The sequence below is a fragment of the Macrotis lagotis genome, chromosome 5 (assembly GCF_037893015.1).
Source record: "Macrotis lagotis isolate mMagLag1 chromosome 5, bilby.v1.9.chrom.fasta, whole genome shotgun sequence".
Classification (NCBI taxonomy): Eukaryota; Metazoa; Chordata; class Mammalia; order Peramelemorphia; family Peramelidae; genus Macrotis; species Macrotis lagotis.
The window spans coordinates 79,825,331-79,844,581 of NC_133662.1; the positions used below are offsets into that span (position 1 = coordinate 79,825,331).

At 35.3% G+C, this 19,251-nt stretch overlaps 1 protein-coding gene across 3 annotated transcripts in view; it reads left to right on the plus strand.

The window, feature by feature from the left end:
• CFAP206 (cilia and flagella associated protein 206) overlaps positions 1–19,251 on the plus strand; it is a 71,698-nt gene that overhangs the window by 11,878 nt on the left and 40,569 nt on the right. For all 3 annotated transcript variants that reach the window (XM_074190211.1, XM_074190212.1, XM_074190210.1), the window contains exons 5-7: positions 3,097–3,285; positions 10,223–10,381; positions 13,537–13,745. In XM_074190211.1, the coding sequence (XP_074046312.1) occupies positions 3,097–3,285; positions 10,223–10,381; positions 13,537–13,745 (557 nt within the window). The remainder of the gene's footprint in view (positions 1–3,096; positions 3,286–10,222; positions 10,382–13,536; positions 13,746–19,251) is intronic.

Genomic DNA, 19,251 nt, shown 5'->3' on the forward strand with positions numbered 1-19,251 from the left:
CTCTGGATTCAGTCTTCTGCACAGAGGCCAAATTGATATTCCTGAAATGCAGATATGACCATATCACTTTCTTGCTTAGAAATTTTTTGGGGTAACCTTTTAGGATAAAACACAAAGTCCTCAGCCTGGCCATTTAAAGTTCTTTCATATATCTTTTTATCTGCCTTTTTTTTTAAGTTTTTTTTTGCAAGGCAAATGGGGTTAAGTGGCTTGCCCAAGGCCACACAGCTAGGTAATTATTAAGTGTTTGAGACCGGATTTGAACCCAGGTACTCCTGACTCCAGGGCCGGTGCTTTATCCACTGTGCCACCTAGCCGCCCCATCTGCCTTTTCAATTTCATATTCTTTCCCTTCACACCTTCTTTATTCCTATCAAATAGGCCTCTAGCCATTTCTCCTGCATGACATTCCATGGCTTTGCACAAATAGTCTCTTGTGTTTAGAATGCACCCCATCTTTTAAAGCACAGCTCAGACACAACTTCCTAAATAAGGTCTTTCATGAACTCCCAATTTCTTACTCTTGTTTTTCTGAAATTAGGGAAAGGGACTTTTGATTTCTTTGTTATAAGGAAGAACCAATTCAGGTCAGTGCCTTTACTGTAACTTAAAAGCTTAGAAAGTGCAGAATATGAAGACCTTGATTTACCATGGGTCACATTGCTTGTGTGTGGGAGTAAAAGGTGAAAAGCAGCTATTTTTTTTGAAAACTTCTCTCTATCCAAAAACCCCTTCTTTTATCTATTCATTGCATCTCTCTAATAGAATGAGGGCAGGGATGGTTTTGCTTTTGCCTTTATATCTCTAGTGCCTCATATACTCACTTCTATATATTAGTTGCTTGATAAGTGTTTATTAAAATTATTCCAATCACTTCTGCTTCTCACACTTTGTTGATTCTCACCCAAATGTTCTCTACCACATTTCCTCCCAGGGTTCCTGGACTTCTTCTGAGTATATTAGGAAGTATACATTAAGACAATGTCAGTCAGCACCAACTTCTCCAGCTCATTTTATCTATTTTGTTTCTTTTGAAGAAATTATACAACTTTAAAGCCAAATGTGAACTGTAACTCTCCTCCAACCACTTTCCACCAATTAGGTCAAATTGCCCCCTTTGCATTAGGATTCCTCTTCTCCCTTTTATTCATATGTTGCATATTTGTAGATAGACCTGCAAGGTTTGGGTTTTTTTTGGCTATTGTGACCTTGAATTTCTGGTCCTTCCTTCTTCTGTTCTTCCTATCTTGTAGTGGCAACTTCTTGCAATAATAGAGTTGCTAGTTTTCTTTTACCACACTCTCATTCCTCACTTCTCTTTTCAACATAAAGTCTTCTTGATTAGATTTCCAAGACTCCTGACAACTTCCCCCCCCCCCCCAGGCCCTTGTTAGTTACACAAGTGTATCATTCTTCTATTTAATGCCATAATTTAGAAATTTGCACTCAAACACTGTCTTCTTGGCTACCCCTTGTAAAAAATTTTCTTTTTTGAATCCCCTACTTGCAAGAACCAGGAGTTATAAAAATTCTAACTGTATCCCAAAGTCTTTATAATCTCTGCATAGTACACTATCATCCTTAGCAATGCTTCCTAGATTCCTTAGATGGTATCCATTTGTCCCTACATCAATCTCTAGAAGTAGGTAGTGGTTATCCATTTTGATAATTTCTGGAGTCTCTCCAGACAGAAAACTGGATAATGAATACATACTAAAACTTTTTATCCTTCCCTCCCTCCCCACCCCCATACAAGCAAATGTATAAAATGTATTGAATTTCTTGTCTTCTCAATGGATGAGGGAGAGGTGGAATTTGGAACTGAAAACAATAATACTGATAAATAAATCAATAGATAATTTCTTGAAGCTCTCCCTAATGTTTCAGATACTTGTGAAGGGAGTATTTAATTTTGTTGTTCATGGCAGTTTGACAAATAATTGTAGGTAATCACCAATCACTACTCATCTCTCCTTGCTTTAAACATTGTCCACCCTCTCCCTTGAAGGTGCCATTTTATTATTCTTTGAAACACATACATCACCAAACAAGAAACAGAGAACATCATGAAATGCAAAAATAGATAATTTTTATTACATTAAATTGAAAAATTTTGCACAAACAAAACCAGTGCATACAAGATTAGAAGGAAAGCAGAAATCTGGGAAACAATTTTTACACATGACCTGATCTGAGTGAAATGAGTAGAAAGCAGAACCAGGAGAATATTGTATTCAGTGATTTTTTTTTTGTCCGTTGTTCTTGAAGACTGTGACATCAGGGGAGGTGATACCATGACAAATCCATGAATTGGATTTCAGTGAGGAGGGCTGTGCTGAGTCACCAGCCTCATTTTCTCCTCTAGAGCCATTTGGGTCCAATGGCCGGATATGAATCAAGACAATTGGATATGACCCTGGGTGCAAGGTAGTCAGGGTTAAGTGACTTGCCCAAGGTCACACAGCTAATAAAAGGCAAGTGTCTGAGGCTGGATTCGAACCTCTATCCTCCTGAATCCAAGGCCAGAGTGTGTGATCCACTGAGCAACCTAGCTGTACTCAGTAACAGTAACATTGTGTGATGATCAACTATGATAGACTTAGCAGTTCTAAAAGAATTGTGATAGAAAATGCCATCCATATCCAGAGAAAGAGCTATAGAATCTGATTGTAGATCAAAGCAAACCATATCAATTAAATTTCTGTGAAGGAGAATCTGGTAATGGGGCAGCTAGGTGGTACAGTGGATAGAGCACCAGCCTGAGTCATTAGGACCTGAATGCAAATTCAGTCTCAAGCTTATAACACTCAGGACTCTGAATAAATCACTTAACCCTGGTTACCTTGCAAAAGAAAACAAAACAAACAAACAAAAAAAAGAATAATCTAGTAGTGACTTCACCTTGACACTATTGTTTGTTTTTATTTTAAGTGATAAGAATTAAGAAGACATGATGTTGGTGATGAAGTAAAAATGTCACCCCTATGCCTGTTCCCAACCACCCACTCCAATCCCCACCCCCAGCAACACCCATATGGGAGAGCAGGAACTAAAATATTAGTCATGTGAAAGATTTTTTTCTTTATCCTTTTCCAGAAGAATTTCTTGATGAACATCATCGAGTCCTAGAATCCAGATTAAGCATCGTGAGTAGAGAAATCACCGATAACAGGGCTCGTACTCGAGAAGAATTAGAAAATCTCTACCGGAAGATTGTCAGCTATATATTACTACGTTCTGGTCTTGGATCCCCTACTGATATCAAAGTTGTCAGAGAGGCAGCAGGTCAACATTATAAATCTTTTACATTCCTTGGTATGGTGGTGGTGGGAGTAAGACAATTTTGTTTTTATAATAAGTGCTCAACTGCAATCTTAGGGATTTAATCTTCATTATTCACAAAACAAATAGAGAATAAACAGGAAATGAAAATCATCTCTTATTGCTCAGTCAGTAGATGTCAATTCTAACCCTAAAGAATAATCACTAGAAAGTAAAATATTGTTGTTGCTCATTTTCTTAGTCATAGTTACTTGGGGATTTGTTACATCATGTTACATCAGAGTTAGGGTACCAGACTAAATAGTAGACACAAGGGTAGAGTAAGGTAATGTGGATGGGTAAGATGTATTGTCACCTATTGTGGGGTGAGGAAAACAGTACTATCTTATTAAGAATTATAGGAAAACAGAAATATCTTATTGAATATTATATGTGTCTTCTCCACTTCCATTTAGTTAAAATTAAAGTAGATACACTAAACTTTGCATTTCTACTTTGCTAGTCCATTGTTTCATCTAAGGGATTACAAAACATTCCCTCTTGAAAATTGGAAGTTAGTATGGAAGAAACTTAGATTAGACCAACACCTCACACACTTTACCAAGATAAGATTCAAATGATTACAGGATTTAGATATAAAAAATAATACTATAAGCAAATTAGAAGATCAAGGACTAGTTTACCTGTAAGATCTATGGAAAGGGGAGCAGTTTATGACTAAGGAAGAGATGGAGAACATCACCAAAAATAAACGAGATGATTTTGATTACATTAAATTAAAAAGCTTTTGCACAGATAAAACCACTGTAAGCAAGATCAAAAGAAATGTAGTAAATTGGGAAACAATCTTTACAACTGTTGATTCTGACAAAGGACTCATTTCTAAAATACACAGAGAACTGGGTCAATATTTTTCAAACAAAAAGCCATTCCCCAATTGACAAATGGTCGAAGGATATGCAAAGGCAATTTACAGATGAGATCAAAGCAATCCATAGCCATATGAAAAATTACTCTAAATCATTAATTATTAGAGAAATGCAAATTAAAGCTTCTCTGAGGTACCACCTCACACCTCTCAGATTGGTCAATATGACCAGAAAGGACAATGATAATTGTTGGAAGGGTTATGGGAAATCTGGGACACTATTACACTGTTGGTGGAGCTGTGAACTCATCCAACCTTTCTGGAGAGAAATTTGGAACTATGCCCAAAGGGCAACAAAAATGTGCATACCCTTTGATCCAGCAATACCACTACTGGGTCTATACCCTGAAGAAATGATGAAAAAGGCAAAAACATCACTCGTACAAAAATATTCATAGCAGCCCTGTTTGTGGTGGTAAAAAATTGGAAACCAAGTAAATGTCCTACAATTGGGGGATGGCTTAGCAAACTGTGGTATATGTATGTCATGGAACACCATTGTTCTATTAGAAACCAGGAGGGATGGGAATTCAGGGAAGCCTGGAGGGATTTGCATGAACTAATGTTGAGGGAGATGAGTAGAACCAGAAAAACACTGTACACCCTAACAGCAACATGGGGGTGATGATCAACCTTGATGGACTTGCTCATTCCATCAGTGCAACAATCAGGGACAATTTTGGGCTGTCTGCAAAGGAGAGTGCCATCTGTATCCAGATAAAGAACCATGGAGTTTGAACAAAGTTCAAGGACTATTCCCTTTAATTTAGAAAAAAAACAGATATCTTATTGTCTGATCTTGTTATTTCTAAGACTTTTTTGTTTCTTCCTTAAGGATATGATTTCTCTCTCATCACACTCAATTTGGATCAGTGTACAACATGGAAACAAAGTAAAGACTGATAGATTGCTTTCCATGGCCGGGGTAGGGAAGTAAGATTGGGGGAAAAAATTGTAAAACACAAAATATTCCCTCTTCACCTCAAATTGAAAAACTTCCATGCCTTTCCATCTTGGATGATTCTTGTTCATATTTTCCTATGAATTGTCCATAGAAGTTCTGCTCAATGTGTTGAAGACCCTCCTTTTGTTCTCTTTGTATCTTAATGTAAATATTCTCTAATATTTCATTGTACTGCTTGGTTTATCCATGTGTCATCTTGTTACTATTACAACCAGGCAACCTCCCTTTCTAATGAAATAAACCTTTAATAATGCCTTTTACTTCACTTCTAACATGCAAATTAATCATTCATAATGTTTTTATGTTTGCAATGCAACTTTCCATTGATCTTTTTAGGTATTTGGAGTTTTTGTTTTTTGGGGTTAAGTGACTTGCCCAGGGTTGCACAGCTTGGTAATTATTAAGTGTCTGAGGTCACATTTGAACTCAGGTCCTCCTGACTGCAGGGCTGGTACTCTATCCAGTGTACCATCTAGCTGCCCTATTTGGAATTTTAATTTTAAGATTCAAACTATATAGCGCCACCAAGAGAATATTAAAGTTAGGGGGAAAGGTCTTTATGGAAATGAATAGTTCAGGATCATTTGAAAGAATATTATAATGTTTCAAATGTAATCTTTCTCAATCAGCTAAACCTATTTAATTCTGGGTCTAACTCATTTTCTTTGCACAATATCTGTCTATGATATACCTCTACAATGATGGATGAACTCCATACATTATCTTCTAGTTTTGTTCCATGATATGGGCAATATAAGAAGGCCATTTTTTAGCTTTTGTTTTATTTTTTTATAAATCAACTTTGTTTTTCTAATGTAAATGGTTATATAAATTTCTTTCATGTACTTTGAATTTTGTGTGGGTGCTAATTCAATATATGTGAGTAGTCCTTTTTGGAGAAATTTGCCATAAATGGATTATGCATTTATTTAGATCTCAAGTAGTATTTCTTCCATTATACCATATGATGAACATATATCTAATGTGATATAAGTATTGGATCACTGAACAATTATCTCCACAGTCACATCTGTCATAGTACCTTATGTGATTTCAAAGTTTCCTTGGTGATATCTTGTCTGGAAAGAGTCTTCAAGGCAATTTTGATCTGTTAATTCTTTTAAAGCACCATCTCTTTTCCATTCTTTTGGAATCTTCTCTTTGAGATATCTTGAGAATTAGTACCTAAGTAACTTTAAAATTATTTTACCCATAACCCCAATTATTTCTATATCTTTTTGGTCAGGTGAAACCACTTTTTTTCTGATTACCATGGTACATCAGATACTGAGATTATCAAATCTAAGTGTAGAAGTATTTTCACCGGTAAAGACAATATATCAATATTAAAATACCAGTGAATATATAGCACTGCATATCTATTTATTGCCTTCTTGTCATGCCTTCTGCTACAAAAATATTCTTGAGATTATCTGACTTAGATGGATCTCATTCCAATCACCTGGCAGGCTTGTTTCTCCTCTGTTGCTTTTTATTGTTTTCTAAATTGATACTGCTCATTGATCTCCCTTATAATCTTCCAACCTTCTCCTCTGTAACATTTTAAATGTGGTACTGACATCTTGTTTTCTAATAACAACTCCATTTCATAGACTCCTGTCTTTTAACAAAGAGAAACCCCTAAGCAAAACCAATTCACATAACTTCTTCTGACAATGCATGTACCATTTTATACCAATAGTCTATTATTTCCTCCTTGAGACGCATGAAATGTATTTTATCATCCATACTTTGGAACCAAGATTGGTTATTTCACTTAATCTGAATTCCATTGTTTTTAGAGTTATTTCATTTTCATTATTGTGACTGTTGTGTTCTCCTGGTTCTACTTTCTTTGGATTAGTTTATAAAGTCTTCCCATATTTTTTTTCTGAAATCTTTCTATTCTTTATTTCTTACAGAATAATAATATACCATTATATTTTATTTCTTACAGAATAATAATATACCATTATATTTCTATCCTGGGTAGCTAGGTGGCACAATGGATAGATTGAATTCTGGGCAGGAATCAGAAAGAGTCATCTTGGGTCTAGGTCTGGCTTCAGATTCATTTTTTTTTTTTTAGATTTTTGTAAGGCAAATGGGGTTAAGTGGCTTGCCCAAGGCCACACAGCTAGGTAATTATTAAGTGTCCGAGGCTGGATTGGAACCCAGGTACTCCTGACTCCAGGGCCAGTGCTCTATCCACTGCGCCACCTAGCCACCCCTGGCTTCAGATTCTTACTTAGCAGTGTGACCCTGGGCAAATCACTTAACAATATTTGCTGCCTCAGTTTCCTCTTCTATAAAATTTGTCTGGAGAAGGTAATGGCAAACCAATCTAGTATCTCTGTCAAGAAAACCTAAACAAAGAGTTGGATACTATTGAAACAAAACTACATTTCTCTTTTCCATCTCATTTTGAAGATGAGAAACTGAGACAAACAGGGTTAAGTGATTTGCTCAGCTTTAGATAGCTAGTAAGTGTCTGAAACAAGATTTGAATTCAGATCTTCCTAACTTTGAACCCAGCACACTATGCCACCTAACCTGCCTGGAATTTAATTTTTCCATGTTTTAATTGAAAAGTACCGGGTGGCTAGGTGGCGCAGTGGATAGAGCACTGGCCCTGGAGTCAGGAGTACCTGGGTTCCAATCCAGCCTCCGACACTTAATAATTACCTAGTCGTGTGGCCTTGGGCAAGCCACTTAACCCCATTTGCCTTGCAAAAACCTAAAACAACAAAAAAAGAAAAGTACCCATTTTGTTTCTAGTTTTTTGCTACTTCAAAAAAAAGTATTGCACTGAATCTTGGTATAAATGTAACTTTTTTGTTTGTTTTGTTTTGTCTTTAACCTTCTTGGGGGATATATGCTCAACAGTGAGATTACTAGGTCAAAAGATATGATCAATTTATTATTTTTTCTAGTAGAATTTCAATTTTTTTCCAGAGTGATTGGGCTTATTCACAGCCTTTTAAATAATATGTTGGTAATACCTCTTTTTTACTATAGTCTATCCAACAGTAAGATGTTTCAATCTTTCATCATTTTTTGTCAATTTGATGGATGTGAAGTGATGTCTGGTCATCGGACTTCTGAGTAGTTTACAGGATTTTAGCCTTTTTCAGTCTCTTAAAATTTTATGTCAGGTTTTATTTGTTTTTACAATTCTAATTCTTATATTTGGTTCACCAAACATAAGGAAATACATTGATCAAGCTTATAGGATTCTGCAAAGTTATTCATAGGATTGCTCAAATCTTTCATCCTTTACAATGGATATTAGCAGATAAGTTGCAATTATCTTTATGGTGGCCTATTTACCATTTGTTAAACATATTACTATAAGGTAGCTTTAACTGCTGTATGGTGGCCAACCTTCTGATCATGAGTTTTTTTACTTATCTAGATCACTCATTTCAGTTCAAGCATTAATTAACTACATATAGTATACAGAGCACTGAAGTAGAAATTAATAGAGATAAAGGTTAGATAAAATAAGTCTCTGCTGAAATGGAGCTCTTAATAAAATAAGGAAAATAGGGAGATCATTTCCCTAAAAATAGGGGAAATAAAACACATATACCAATCACTGTAAAAAATGATATCAAATAGGAAGTACAATAAAGAGCTGAAAAACAAAATACTATTGAACTCTGAGGAAGAAAAAATGATTAAATGAAAGCTCAAGGAAGGCTTTCCTGGAAGTAATATATATATATATTTTTTTTTTTTTTAGATTTTTTTCAAGGCAATGGGGTTAAGTGGCTTGCCCAAGGCCACACAGCTAGGTAATTATTAAGTGTCCGAGGCTGGATTTGAACTCAGGTACTCCTGACTCCAGGGCCAGTGCTCTATCCACTGCACCACCTAGCCGCCCCAAGGCCTAAGAAATATTAACAAGGAAAATAGATTTTTGGGGGGGTGACAGAGAGTAATCTGGGTTTTTTTTAAATCTTCTTGGGACTTTTAGTACATTTATGTTTGAAGGTACATTACTTAGTAAAAACATCAAATGCCAGTGCTCTGCAACAGTTTTGAATAACATAATTTTTTTCAGAACATAAAGTATATGTTTGATGGAAATATGAAAACAAGATTGGAAAAGTAGAGAGAGAATGTTACTTGATTATGGATGACTTTGAGTATCTGATAGAGTATGGAGGTAAAAAATGTTATATAAAAATACAGGCCATCCCCCAAGTGATAATGATCAAAGGATATGAAAAGGCAATTTTCAGATAACAAAATAAAAGCATCTATAGGCATAACAGATCATCTGACAACATATACTACATTCTATACCCCTAGTCACCCACCCACCCACCCACCCACCTGTGCAAAGAAAGGATAAAAGTGTATTTTCTCCTTTGTCCTTTAGAACCGGGTTTGATCATTATAATTACATATTTTTATTTTGTTACTTTTTCCATTTACATTGTTGTAGAACTTGTGTAAATTTTTCTCATTCTTATTTCTCTTTGTAATCACTCTTATGAATCTTTCTATGTTTTTCTGTATTCTTCATCTCTTCATTCTTCATTAATCCTTTATTATGTAATATAATAAGTATCTGCTGTCTCCAGGTTTTTAATCACTACAAAAAAAGTGTTACTACAAGAGATTTCTCTTTTTGACCTCCTTGTGATTTGTTGCTTTGTGTCAGAGGATATAGACATTTTCCACGTTACTTCAGATTGCTTTCTAGAATAATGACTTCACATCTGTCAACAGTCCATTAGTGAGCCTATCTTCCACAATCCCTTCAACATTGATACTTAATGTGTTTGATTTTCAGTAGTGCAAATAGTACAATTCATGCCTGTTACATAATAAATATTATCTAATGAGCCATGGTCTGTCTGGAAATCAGAGGTAATTTTAATATTCAAAGACTCATTATTCTACTATTAATCACCAAATGAATGCCTCGACATCTTTAAGTTAGAAAAAATAATTATATTCAGAGTATATCTTCAAATCCCTATTTTCCTACTTATTGTTCTCATATGAATTTTTGTATATATTTTTTCTTTCCTCAGCTGCTTTACAGAGTATTTTTCCTCAGTCTGAGCTTGGTACTTTTCTGTCCCTTAACAAGAAAGATAAAGAACGCCAGCTTAAAGAACTCACTATGATTGTCACTGGAATTCGGTTATTCAACAAAGACTGTGGAAAGGGAGGAGAAGGCATTGATGATCGTAAGTATAAGGTTAAATTAATTCTATAAATCTATCATGATTTATGTAAATTTATGTAAATACCATTATTATGTAAATGGTTGTAAGCAAGATTAAAATTTATCTTGTACAGTGGTTGAAAAAAGCTAGAATATAGTCAAAGCTCCTTTTGGATGTGGTACCCTAAAGTGTCTACCAAATATTTTTGCCATTAAATTGCCAATTAAAAAAACCTATTTCACTAATATAAATTAGTCATTTTTTTCAAGGTAGTGGGGTTAAGTGACTTGCCCAAGGTCACAAATTATTAAATGTCTGAGGCTGGATTTGAACTCAGGTTCCCCCGGACTCCAGGGCTGGTGCTTTATCCACTATGCCACCTAGCTGCCCCAAATTAGTCATTTTATAGATATAGTATTTTAGTTTTGCTAATCTCTATTACTTAGTTATTGACTTGATTTCTTTTTAAAATGCTAAATTGACATAGAAGCTAGTTTCCTTCTCTAACATGTTCTCTCAATTTATTTCACAAATTCTTTGTAATGGTCATTGATGGCATGGAGAAATAGAGATACAGGGTGAGTTCAGCATAGCATATATTATTATCTGGAATGTAGTAGGTAATTACTGAATGTTTGTTGATTGATTTAAAAATTTCCCATTGATCATACTGATAATATATATATGTAAACTAAGTGGATTCTAGATATCCCCAAATGGGATAAGCTCCCATGATTTGATAAAAAAAAAAAAAACTTCTGGGAAAGTTGGAAAGCCTTCTGGCAGAAATTAACTTTAGACTTAAACTTTACACAACAACACACTTTGAAATGGATACATGGCCTGGTCACATGATAAGCAAAAGGATCAAATAAGGAAAGACTTTTTGCACCTATGGATAGGGGAAAATTTCTTGACCAAAGAAGGTATAGAATGTATCATGGGAAACAACATGTAAAATGTTGATTTCATAGACTAGAAAAACTATACAAACAAAATCCAATGTTTTGTTAAAATGAGAAGGGGGAACAGTTAATTAGGAAACATGTTGGCAAAACATTTTTCTTATAAAAGTCTGATATTCAAGATATATAGGGGATTGATTCAGATGTCCCCAGGAGGTAAATGGTGAAACTACATGAATAGATAGTTCTCAAAAGAAGAAAAGTGGTCGATTAATATCATATAAAAATGTTCTGAATCACTAGGAATGAGAGAATTGCAAATTTTTAAAAAAATTTAAAAGTATGCTCCACATAACTAGATTGGCAAAAATGACAAAAAGGGAAATTAACAATTTTTAGAAGGCATGTACAAAGAAAGGTATCTTAATGTACTGATGGTGGAGCTGTTAATTACTCCAGCTATTCTGGAAAGCAATCTGGAACAATACTTTTATTAAAGATTTTATTTGTTTTGAGTTTTACAATTCCCCCCCGCATCTTACTTCCACCCCCCCCCCCCCCACAGTAAGCAATTTGTCAATCTTTACATTGTTTCCATGGTATACATTGATCCAAATTGAGTGTGATGAGAGAGAAATATCCTTAAGGAAGAAACATAAAGTATAAGAGATAACAAAATCAGACAATAAGATATCAGTTTTTTTTCTAAATTAAAGGGAATAGTCCTTGGACTTTGTTCTTTCTCTGGTTACAGATGGTATTCTCCATTGCAGACAGCCCCAAATTGTCCCTTATTGTTGCACTGATGGAATGAGCAAGTTCATCAAGGTTGATCATCACCCCCATGTTGCTGTTAGGGTGTACAATGTTCTTCTGGTTCTGCTCATCTCACTCAGCATCAGTTCATGCAAATCCCTCCAGGCTTACCTGAATTCCCATCTCTCCTGGTTTCTAATAGAACAATAGTGTTCCATGACATACATATACCACAGTTTGCTAAGCCATTCCCCAAGTGAAGGACATTTACTTGATTTCCAATTCTTTGCCACCACAAACAGGGATGCTATGAATATTTTTGTACAATTGATATTTTTACCCTTTTTCATCATCTCTTCAGGGTATAGACCCAGTAGTGGTATTGCTGGATCAAAGGGTATGCACATTTTTGTTTCCCTTTGGGCATATGGAACAATACTTTTAAAGCCACTGAAATAATTTGGTGTGATGGTAACCCCAATGGATATGAAAGGACCAAAAAGCATTTATGAAGTATTATATATCCCAAGTACTGTCTTAAAGCACAAGAAATAAAACTACAAAAGCAAAAATAGTACTTCCCCTCAAGGAAGAAAACAAACATTTATTGAGTATCTACTGTGTGCAAGGCACTTCTAAGTGCTTTACAAATCTCATCTTTTTTGATCCTTACAGCAACCCTGGCAGGTAGATGCTATTATTATTTCTATTTTACATGTGAGGAAACTGAGGCAAACAAAGGTTAAGTGATTTGCCCAGTCATATAGCTAGTTTGAGTCCAGATTTGAACTCTTCCTGATTCCAGGGCTAACATACTACCCAGTTTCCTGTACATTCTCCCATTCTACATACTTATCTTCTAATGGAGGAGACAATATAGAGAGGAAATGGTGACCAGGGGGCATTTTTTTTTTTTGATTTGGAAACTTCAGGGATGGTGGGAATAAATTAATCCATCATTAATAGGGGGCAATGACAGAGTTGCTTTGATTGCATAACCCAGAATAGAAAGGTGAAGAAACAAAAAGGTACACTCTCAGTTATTAAGGTTGCTTGTGTGAAGATTGTTGGAAAGGGAAGTAAAGCAAATAGAGAACTGCACTTAAATGGAATAGAATTGAGCTGACCACCAATCAAGGCAGGATCTTTTGTTGTTTTTCATTTTTTGATGATTATTCTGACCATTAGTATAGGTTGTAGTAGGACCTATGAGGCCATTTTTTTTCAGGTGCTCCATAATTTGTTTGAAAAAATAGATTCATCTTAATAAGCATAAGGGGTGGCTAGGTGGAACAGTGGATAGAGCACTGGCCCTGGAGTCAGGAGGACCTGAGTTCAAATCTGCCCTCAAACACTTAATAATTACCTAGCTGTGTGGCCTTGGGCAAACCGCTTAACCCCATTGCCTTGAAAAAAAAAAGCCTTAATAATCATAAAAAGATTGAGTTATCCTTTTTTTTCTCTCTGTCTTCTCTTTAACATTAGACTGTGATTCCTATTTTTGTTTTTTTTAAGTGCCAGCTATTCTGAATGAAGCTATTCCAGCCACTACCCAACATATTGATATACAACTTCAGACTGCCCAGGAAGAGGCATACCAGTACACAGCAATATTGGAAGAAGTTAACTGCAACCCACTCCTAATGAAAGATATTGAACACATTAAGTTAAAAGAAGCTTTGTTTAATTTGAGACAGTATGAAGTTTTCCTTAGTATAATTTTGGTGAGTTGTTGCAATATCTGACATTTCTCAAAGTTAATAGTATAAAATTTGTGGAGTTGGTAACAGACCAATTTTTATTTATTTATTGGTTGGGGGAAGGCAATCAGGGTTAAGTGACTTGCCCAGGACCACACAACTGTTAAACATCTAAGGAGAAATTTGACCTCAGCTCCTCCTGACTCCAGGGCTGGAACTCTAGTCATTGTGCCATATAGCTGCCCCCAGGATCAAAATTTTGCTGTTTCTATGAACTTAAAATAAATAGATGTTACCATTTGTACTTAATGAAGATATTATCAACTGAATTAAATTAAATATGTACCCATTTAGAGTCTTCAGAATATGTCATCTCTATGATAATGGCAAATGCGAGAAAGATGGTGAAAATTTTTCCCTTTGATGATTTAGGAACTTATTTATAGGTATAGGTATTCTGACTAAGGTTTTGGAAATCTAATTTGGAATTTATCTGACTTTCCATTCTAAGTCTTCCTCCAAAGCTAGACCTTCACAAATGAATTGATAATCTACTAACAGAAGAAATTAACCCTTGAGTATGGTTTACTGGGCTACAGATTTTTTTAAAGATTTAATTAAATTTTTTTAAATTAACAAAAGTCTTATTTTCTCTCCCTACCATAAAGGATGTTGGGGGAAATAAAAAAGAAATAGAAAAACCTACTAGCAAATATATCTAGTCAAGCAAAACAAGTTTCTGCATTGGTCTTGTCCAAAAGAATATGGCTCATTCTGCGCCCTGGGACTCCAGATTTATTGACCAAGCTATAATTTGAATGAATTTAACATGATTTTTTCCAGATGAGCTAGCTTTTCACAGCTGTTCTGAGTAGAACAGAAAGGGCCTCTGGACTCTTAGCTCCCCTTTTTACTAGTTGTGTACAACTACTTCAGGCAAGTTTTTCTACTTCTGTGACCCTAATTTCCTTACCTGTAAAACTAGTAGTATAATACTTATACTTCTAGTCTCACAGTTATTGTCAGGAAAGTGCTTGGTAAGCCATAGAGTGCCCCCCCACTCACTAGACTGAGACTGTCTCTGGTACAATGAAGTGGGGAACTGCAGAATTATAGAACCTCAGCATTGAAGAGGCATCAGCCTCTATCTAGTTTAACCAGTATATGAGGAAAAAATCCTCTTTAAACCATTCCAAATAAAGCCTTTCCTTTGAGATCTCTAGGGAAGGGGATGGGAACTTTTTAAAGTCCATTCTTTGTTTGAATTTAGCTCTAATTGAGAGAAGTTTTTCATTGTATCTAGACCAAAAATACCTCTCCTTCACTTTTCTCTGTTGCCCCTAGTTCTGTCATCTGGGACCAAGCAAAATTAGTTTAATTACTTTAACATGGGATAGCTTTAAATACTCAAAGGCATCTCTCAAAGAGATCCTTTCTATCTTTTTATTTTTTTTAACTAATATCATATTTGCTTCCATTGATCTTTTTTTGGTATGATCTTTTTATATACATTTTTCATTTTATTGCTTTCAATTCTCAATTTAAAATTTCAATAGATAGTATTATATATTCACTTATTCAGTATATTTTTTTCCTTCTCTCTTTTTTTTCTCCTCTCCATTAAGGTAAAAGAAAAAGAAAATAAAACTATTATAACAAATATGCATTATTAAAGAAAACAAATTCTCACATTGACCATGTCAAAAAAATATGTATCATCCTTCAACTTGAGTATTTGACCTGAATTTTAGGGGCTTTCACTATCTGATTTCTTTCTCTGGATTCTCAGAATTGGAATAACTAAGAAAGAATAAAAAGAATAATATTTTAGAACAGACAGTGGTAAGCTTTACCTAAAATTAAACTCACTGAAAATTGGAATGGGTCACATAGAAAACAGTGATTTCATGAGAAACCCCCAAAATATTAGATCAAAATCAAAGATTAAAAAAAACAGAAAAAGATAAGGTATAGGTTTGTAAAAAACAATTTAGCTGGAAAACAGGTCAAGGGAAAAATAAACTAAGAATTATCAGACAATCTGAAAATCTTGACCCAGAAAAAGATTGAATATAATATTCCAAGAAATTATAAATGGAAATTGCTATATTTCTTAGAATCAGAAGAAAAAGTGAAAATAAAAAGAATTCACCACTCACCTCCTGAAATCCCCAAATGAAATTCTCATAAATATCATAGACAGAATCAAAACTTCCAAGTCAAATTAAAGGTATTTTAGGAATACAGAATGGAAGTCTTTAGGAGTCCCAGAATTACACAAAACTTCCCAGCTTCAAGTTTAAATGAGAGTAGGTCTTAGAATACAGAATATAAAGGTTTACAACAAAGAATTGCTTTTGCATAAAATACTGAGTTTAACACTCAGGAGAGGGGGAATGGACTTTTAAATAAAATAGATTATTTCCAAATATTTCTGATGAAAAGGTCAGAACTGAGGAGACATTTTGAAATGGAGACACAAGAAACAAGAAAAACATAGAAAGATATTCATATTTGATCAATTGGAAGGGACTATTTTGAGGATGCATTGTTTATATACTAATGGGAATAGAATAAATATGTCCTCCAAAGAACTCCAAAGTCTTCAAGAGTCATAGAGAAAGTTAAATAAGCCAGACAGGCAGTCTGGAGGTAGTTTTGTTCTGTTTTTGATGGCCTTGCTACAGGGGCAGAGGGAAACATTGTGTTATTGTTGACCTGTCCCCCAAATAATGGTAGGGATTTGGTTGAGCTTTGCTGGACTTGATACTGTCATAAGCTTAACTCTTTTTCCTCCTATTCACCTGTGACTGGAAACCAGAGAAAAGGCAGGAGAAAAAGTTATGAGTGAGAGAAGCAATTCATCCCTTTACTCCTTGATTTTCATGCTGAGGTCTACTACTCAAGGCTGATGGGGGCTCCCAATTAATGAGACCCCTCCCCAACACTCAGATCTACTCTGAGTGTCTTTCCTAGGTCCTTGGTGGAACCAGGAATTTTAACAGAGAATTACTTAATTACTGACTCTGCAATTCCTATCTCTGCTTTTGCCCAGGGCCTTTATATCTTCCATCTCCTGTTCTCAGTGCCCACTGCTTAGCATCTTCCTTGCCCTTTAATTTTTTTATGTGGAGATCAGGGTCTTAATCACTTATTATCAGCACCTGGAGGAGTTTTTGACATTCAAACAGTCCCCCTTAACAAACAAGTTTATAACTTAATTAAAAGTTCTCTCCCTTCTGACTGTGCCTTGATGGTGCCACCTTCTGACATCTAGACCTACTTCAAACAGATAATTATTTATCTGAGATCATTTTTTTCTCTCTTCTCTTTATATAAATGAGAACATGTCAGATCCCTCTTTGCTAGAGTGTCTCCCAACTCTCAGCCCGTTGTGCCATCAACATTGCCAATAAAATGCTTACTTACTTGGGAGAGAAATTATGTCACCAAACCCCAGTGTTTTAGGGGTGCACACCACAACATTTTACCACCTAAGACCACAGTTTGATTTCTTTGCCACTCCTCAACAGTTGCACCAAGTTCACTAAATTACTTTCCCCTTCGCTGAGTTTTAAGACATAGTGAAAGCATTTGCCAAGAATGTTTTCAATAATCCAAAACTAAAGTCTGAGATTCTAAGATAATTGGATACTATCATTGTTCTGACCAGTGATCAGTGCATTATTTCCATGACCCTCCAGACAACTTCCAAGAAATTAAAGTGTTTAGGTTCCTGGCGGGGTTGAAGATCCAGGAGGAAAGTCCTCTCTGATGCTTGACCATGAGTCTTGGATATACAGTGTTGTCACAGCCCGACATCACTGAAATGTAATGTCTCGCTGATATTTGAAGAAAAGATCATAGTCTGTGGAGAAACGGGCTTCGATGTATTGTGGTGTCACTATTCTGCAGCTAGAAACCTCATACTGGAACTTTCCCCAGCACTGTAGGAGGGAAAGGAAATCATATTCAAAGACCAAGAGATCTACAGCATCCAGACCATCACCAGAAACCCTGTTTCCTGTCAAATAGATATTTCACCATGGAATGAATTGGTTCTGGAAAAGGCAAGTGAGAAGGAGGTCTTTGTACAACATACTCCTCACTAAACATAATGAGCAAGTTATGCCACCATTAACTTAGTCTGGTCTTCTTCAAAATTGAAGGACAACCATTATTATTAGGATAAGAAGGAATCAGGAAGGATAGGAGACTATTCAAGAGAGGAAGAGAAATGCAAGGGCAAGGAACTAATTCTTTTCTAATCAGGTGCATGAAATGAAGAGTATACAAATATTAAGAAAGGGATGGGAGCTGATAGGTGTGCAGTGGATAGAGCACTGGCCCTGGAGTCAGGAGAACCTGAGTTCAAATCCAAACTCAGACACTTAATAATTGCCTAGTTATGTGACTTTGGGCAAGTCACTAAACCCCATTGCTTTCAGTAAATAAAAAAAAGAGAAAGGGATAGAGGCATCTGATGAAAAGATGAAAAGTCATGGTGGTGAACCTCAGTTTCACCTGAACCATAAAAAAGGAAGGTTCAGTTCATACACACACACACACACACACACACATAGAAATACACTGAACTCAATAGAGAAATAAGAGAACAAAATAAGTGAAGAAATAATGATAGGCAAAACAAACTTTCCAATTAGAGGGAGGAGAATATAGGAAGATTAAAAATGAAAGAAAGTCTAAAAAGCTGGTAATCAGGGCAGGGCAAAGAAGAAAAGAGGTGCAATAGAATGGAAACAGATTAAATGATTTATAAATGATAAGTGTTGGGCAAACTTCTCTTTTACCATTTTCTTTGTAAAGAGGAGGGAGGAGGTAAAGAGATAAAAAAGAAAAACAGGACAAAAAGGAAACAGCCAATAGTTATAACTGCAAATATAAATGAGATGAACTGTCCAATTAATGGAATTGAACAGCATAATGGATTAGAAAATAGAATCCAGTATCATAAACATGATTTTTCATGAATTATTTGGATATACTCCAAACATCATAGTATCTAAACACTTCAAAGAAAAGTTAATCAAACTGAAGGGAGAAATAGACAGCACAGCTTAATAGTGGGTGAATTTCAGTGTAACTCCTTCTACACTTTAAATAAATCTAACAAAAACATAAGAAAGACCTGAATATAACTTTAGAAAAATTAAAAATGATAGATTTCTGGGGGCAGCTAGGTGGCGCAGTGGATAGAGAACTGGCCCTGGAGTCAGGAGTATTTAAATCCGACCTAAGACATAATAATTACCTAGCTGTGTGGCCTTGGGCAAGCCACTTAACCCCAGTGCCTTGCAAAAAAAAAAAAAAAGAAATGATAGATCTCTGGTAATTACTGGATAATACGCAAAGGAGTTTACTTATATCTCAGCCTTGTATGACTTTACAAAAGTTTACTAAGTATTGGGAGCATAATAACCCATAGATATCTAGTTAACTTAAAGTTTTCTTCTAAGCAGCATTAACTTTCCGCCTTTATTGGGTCTCATTGGATCTCAGTATTTTTACT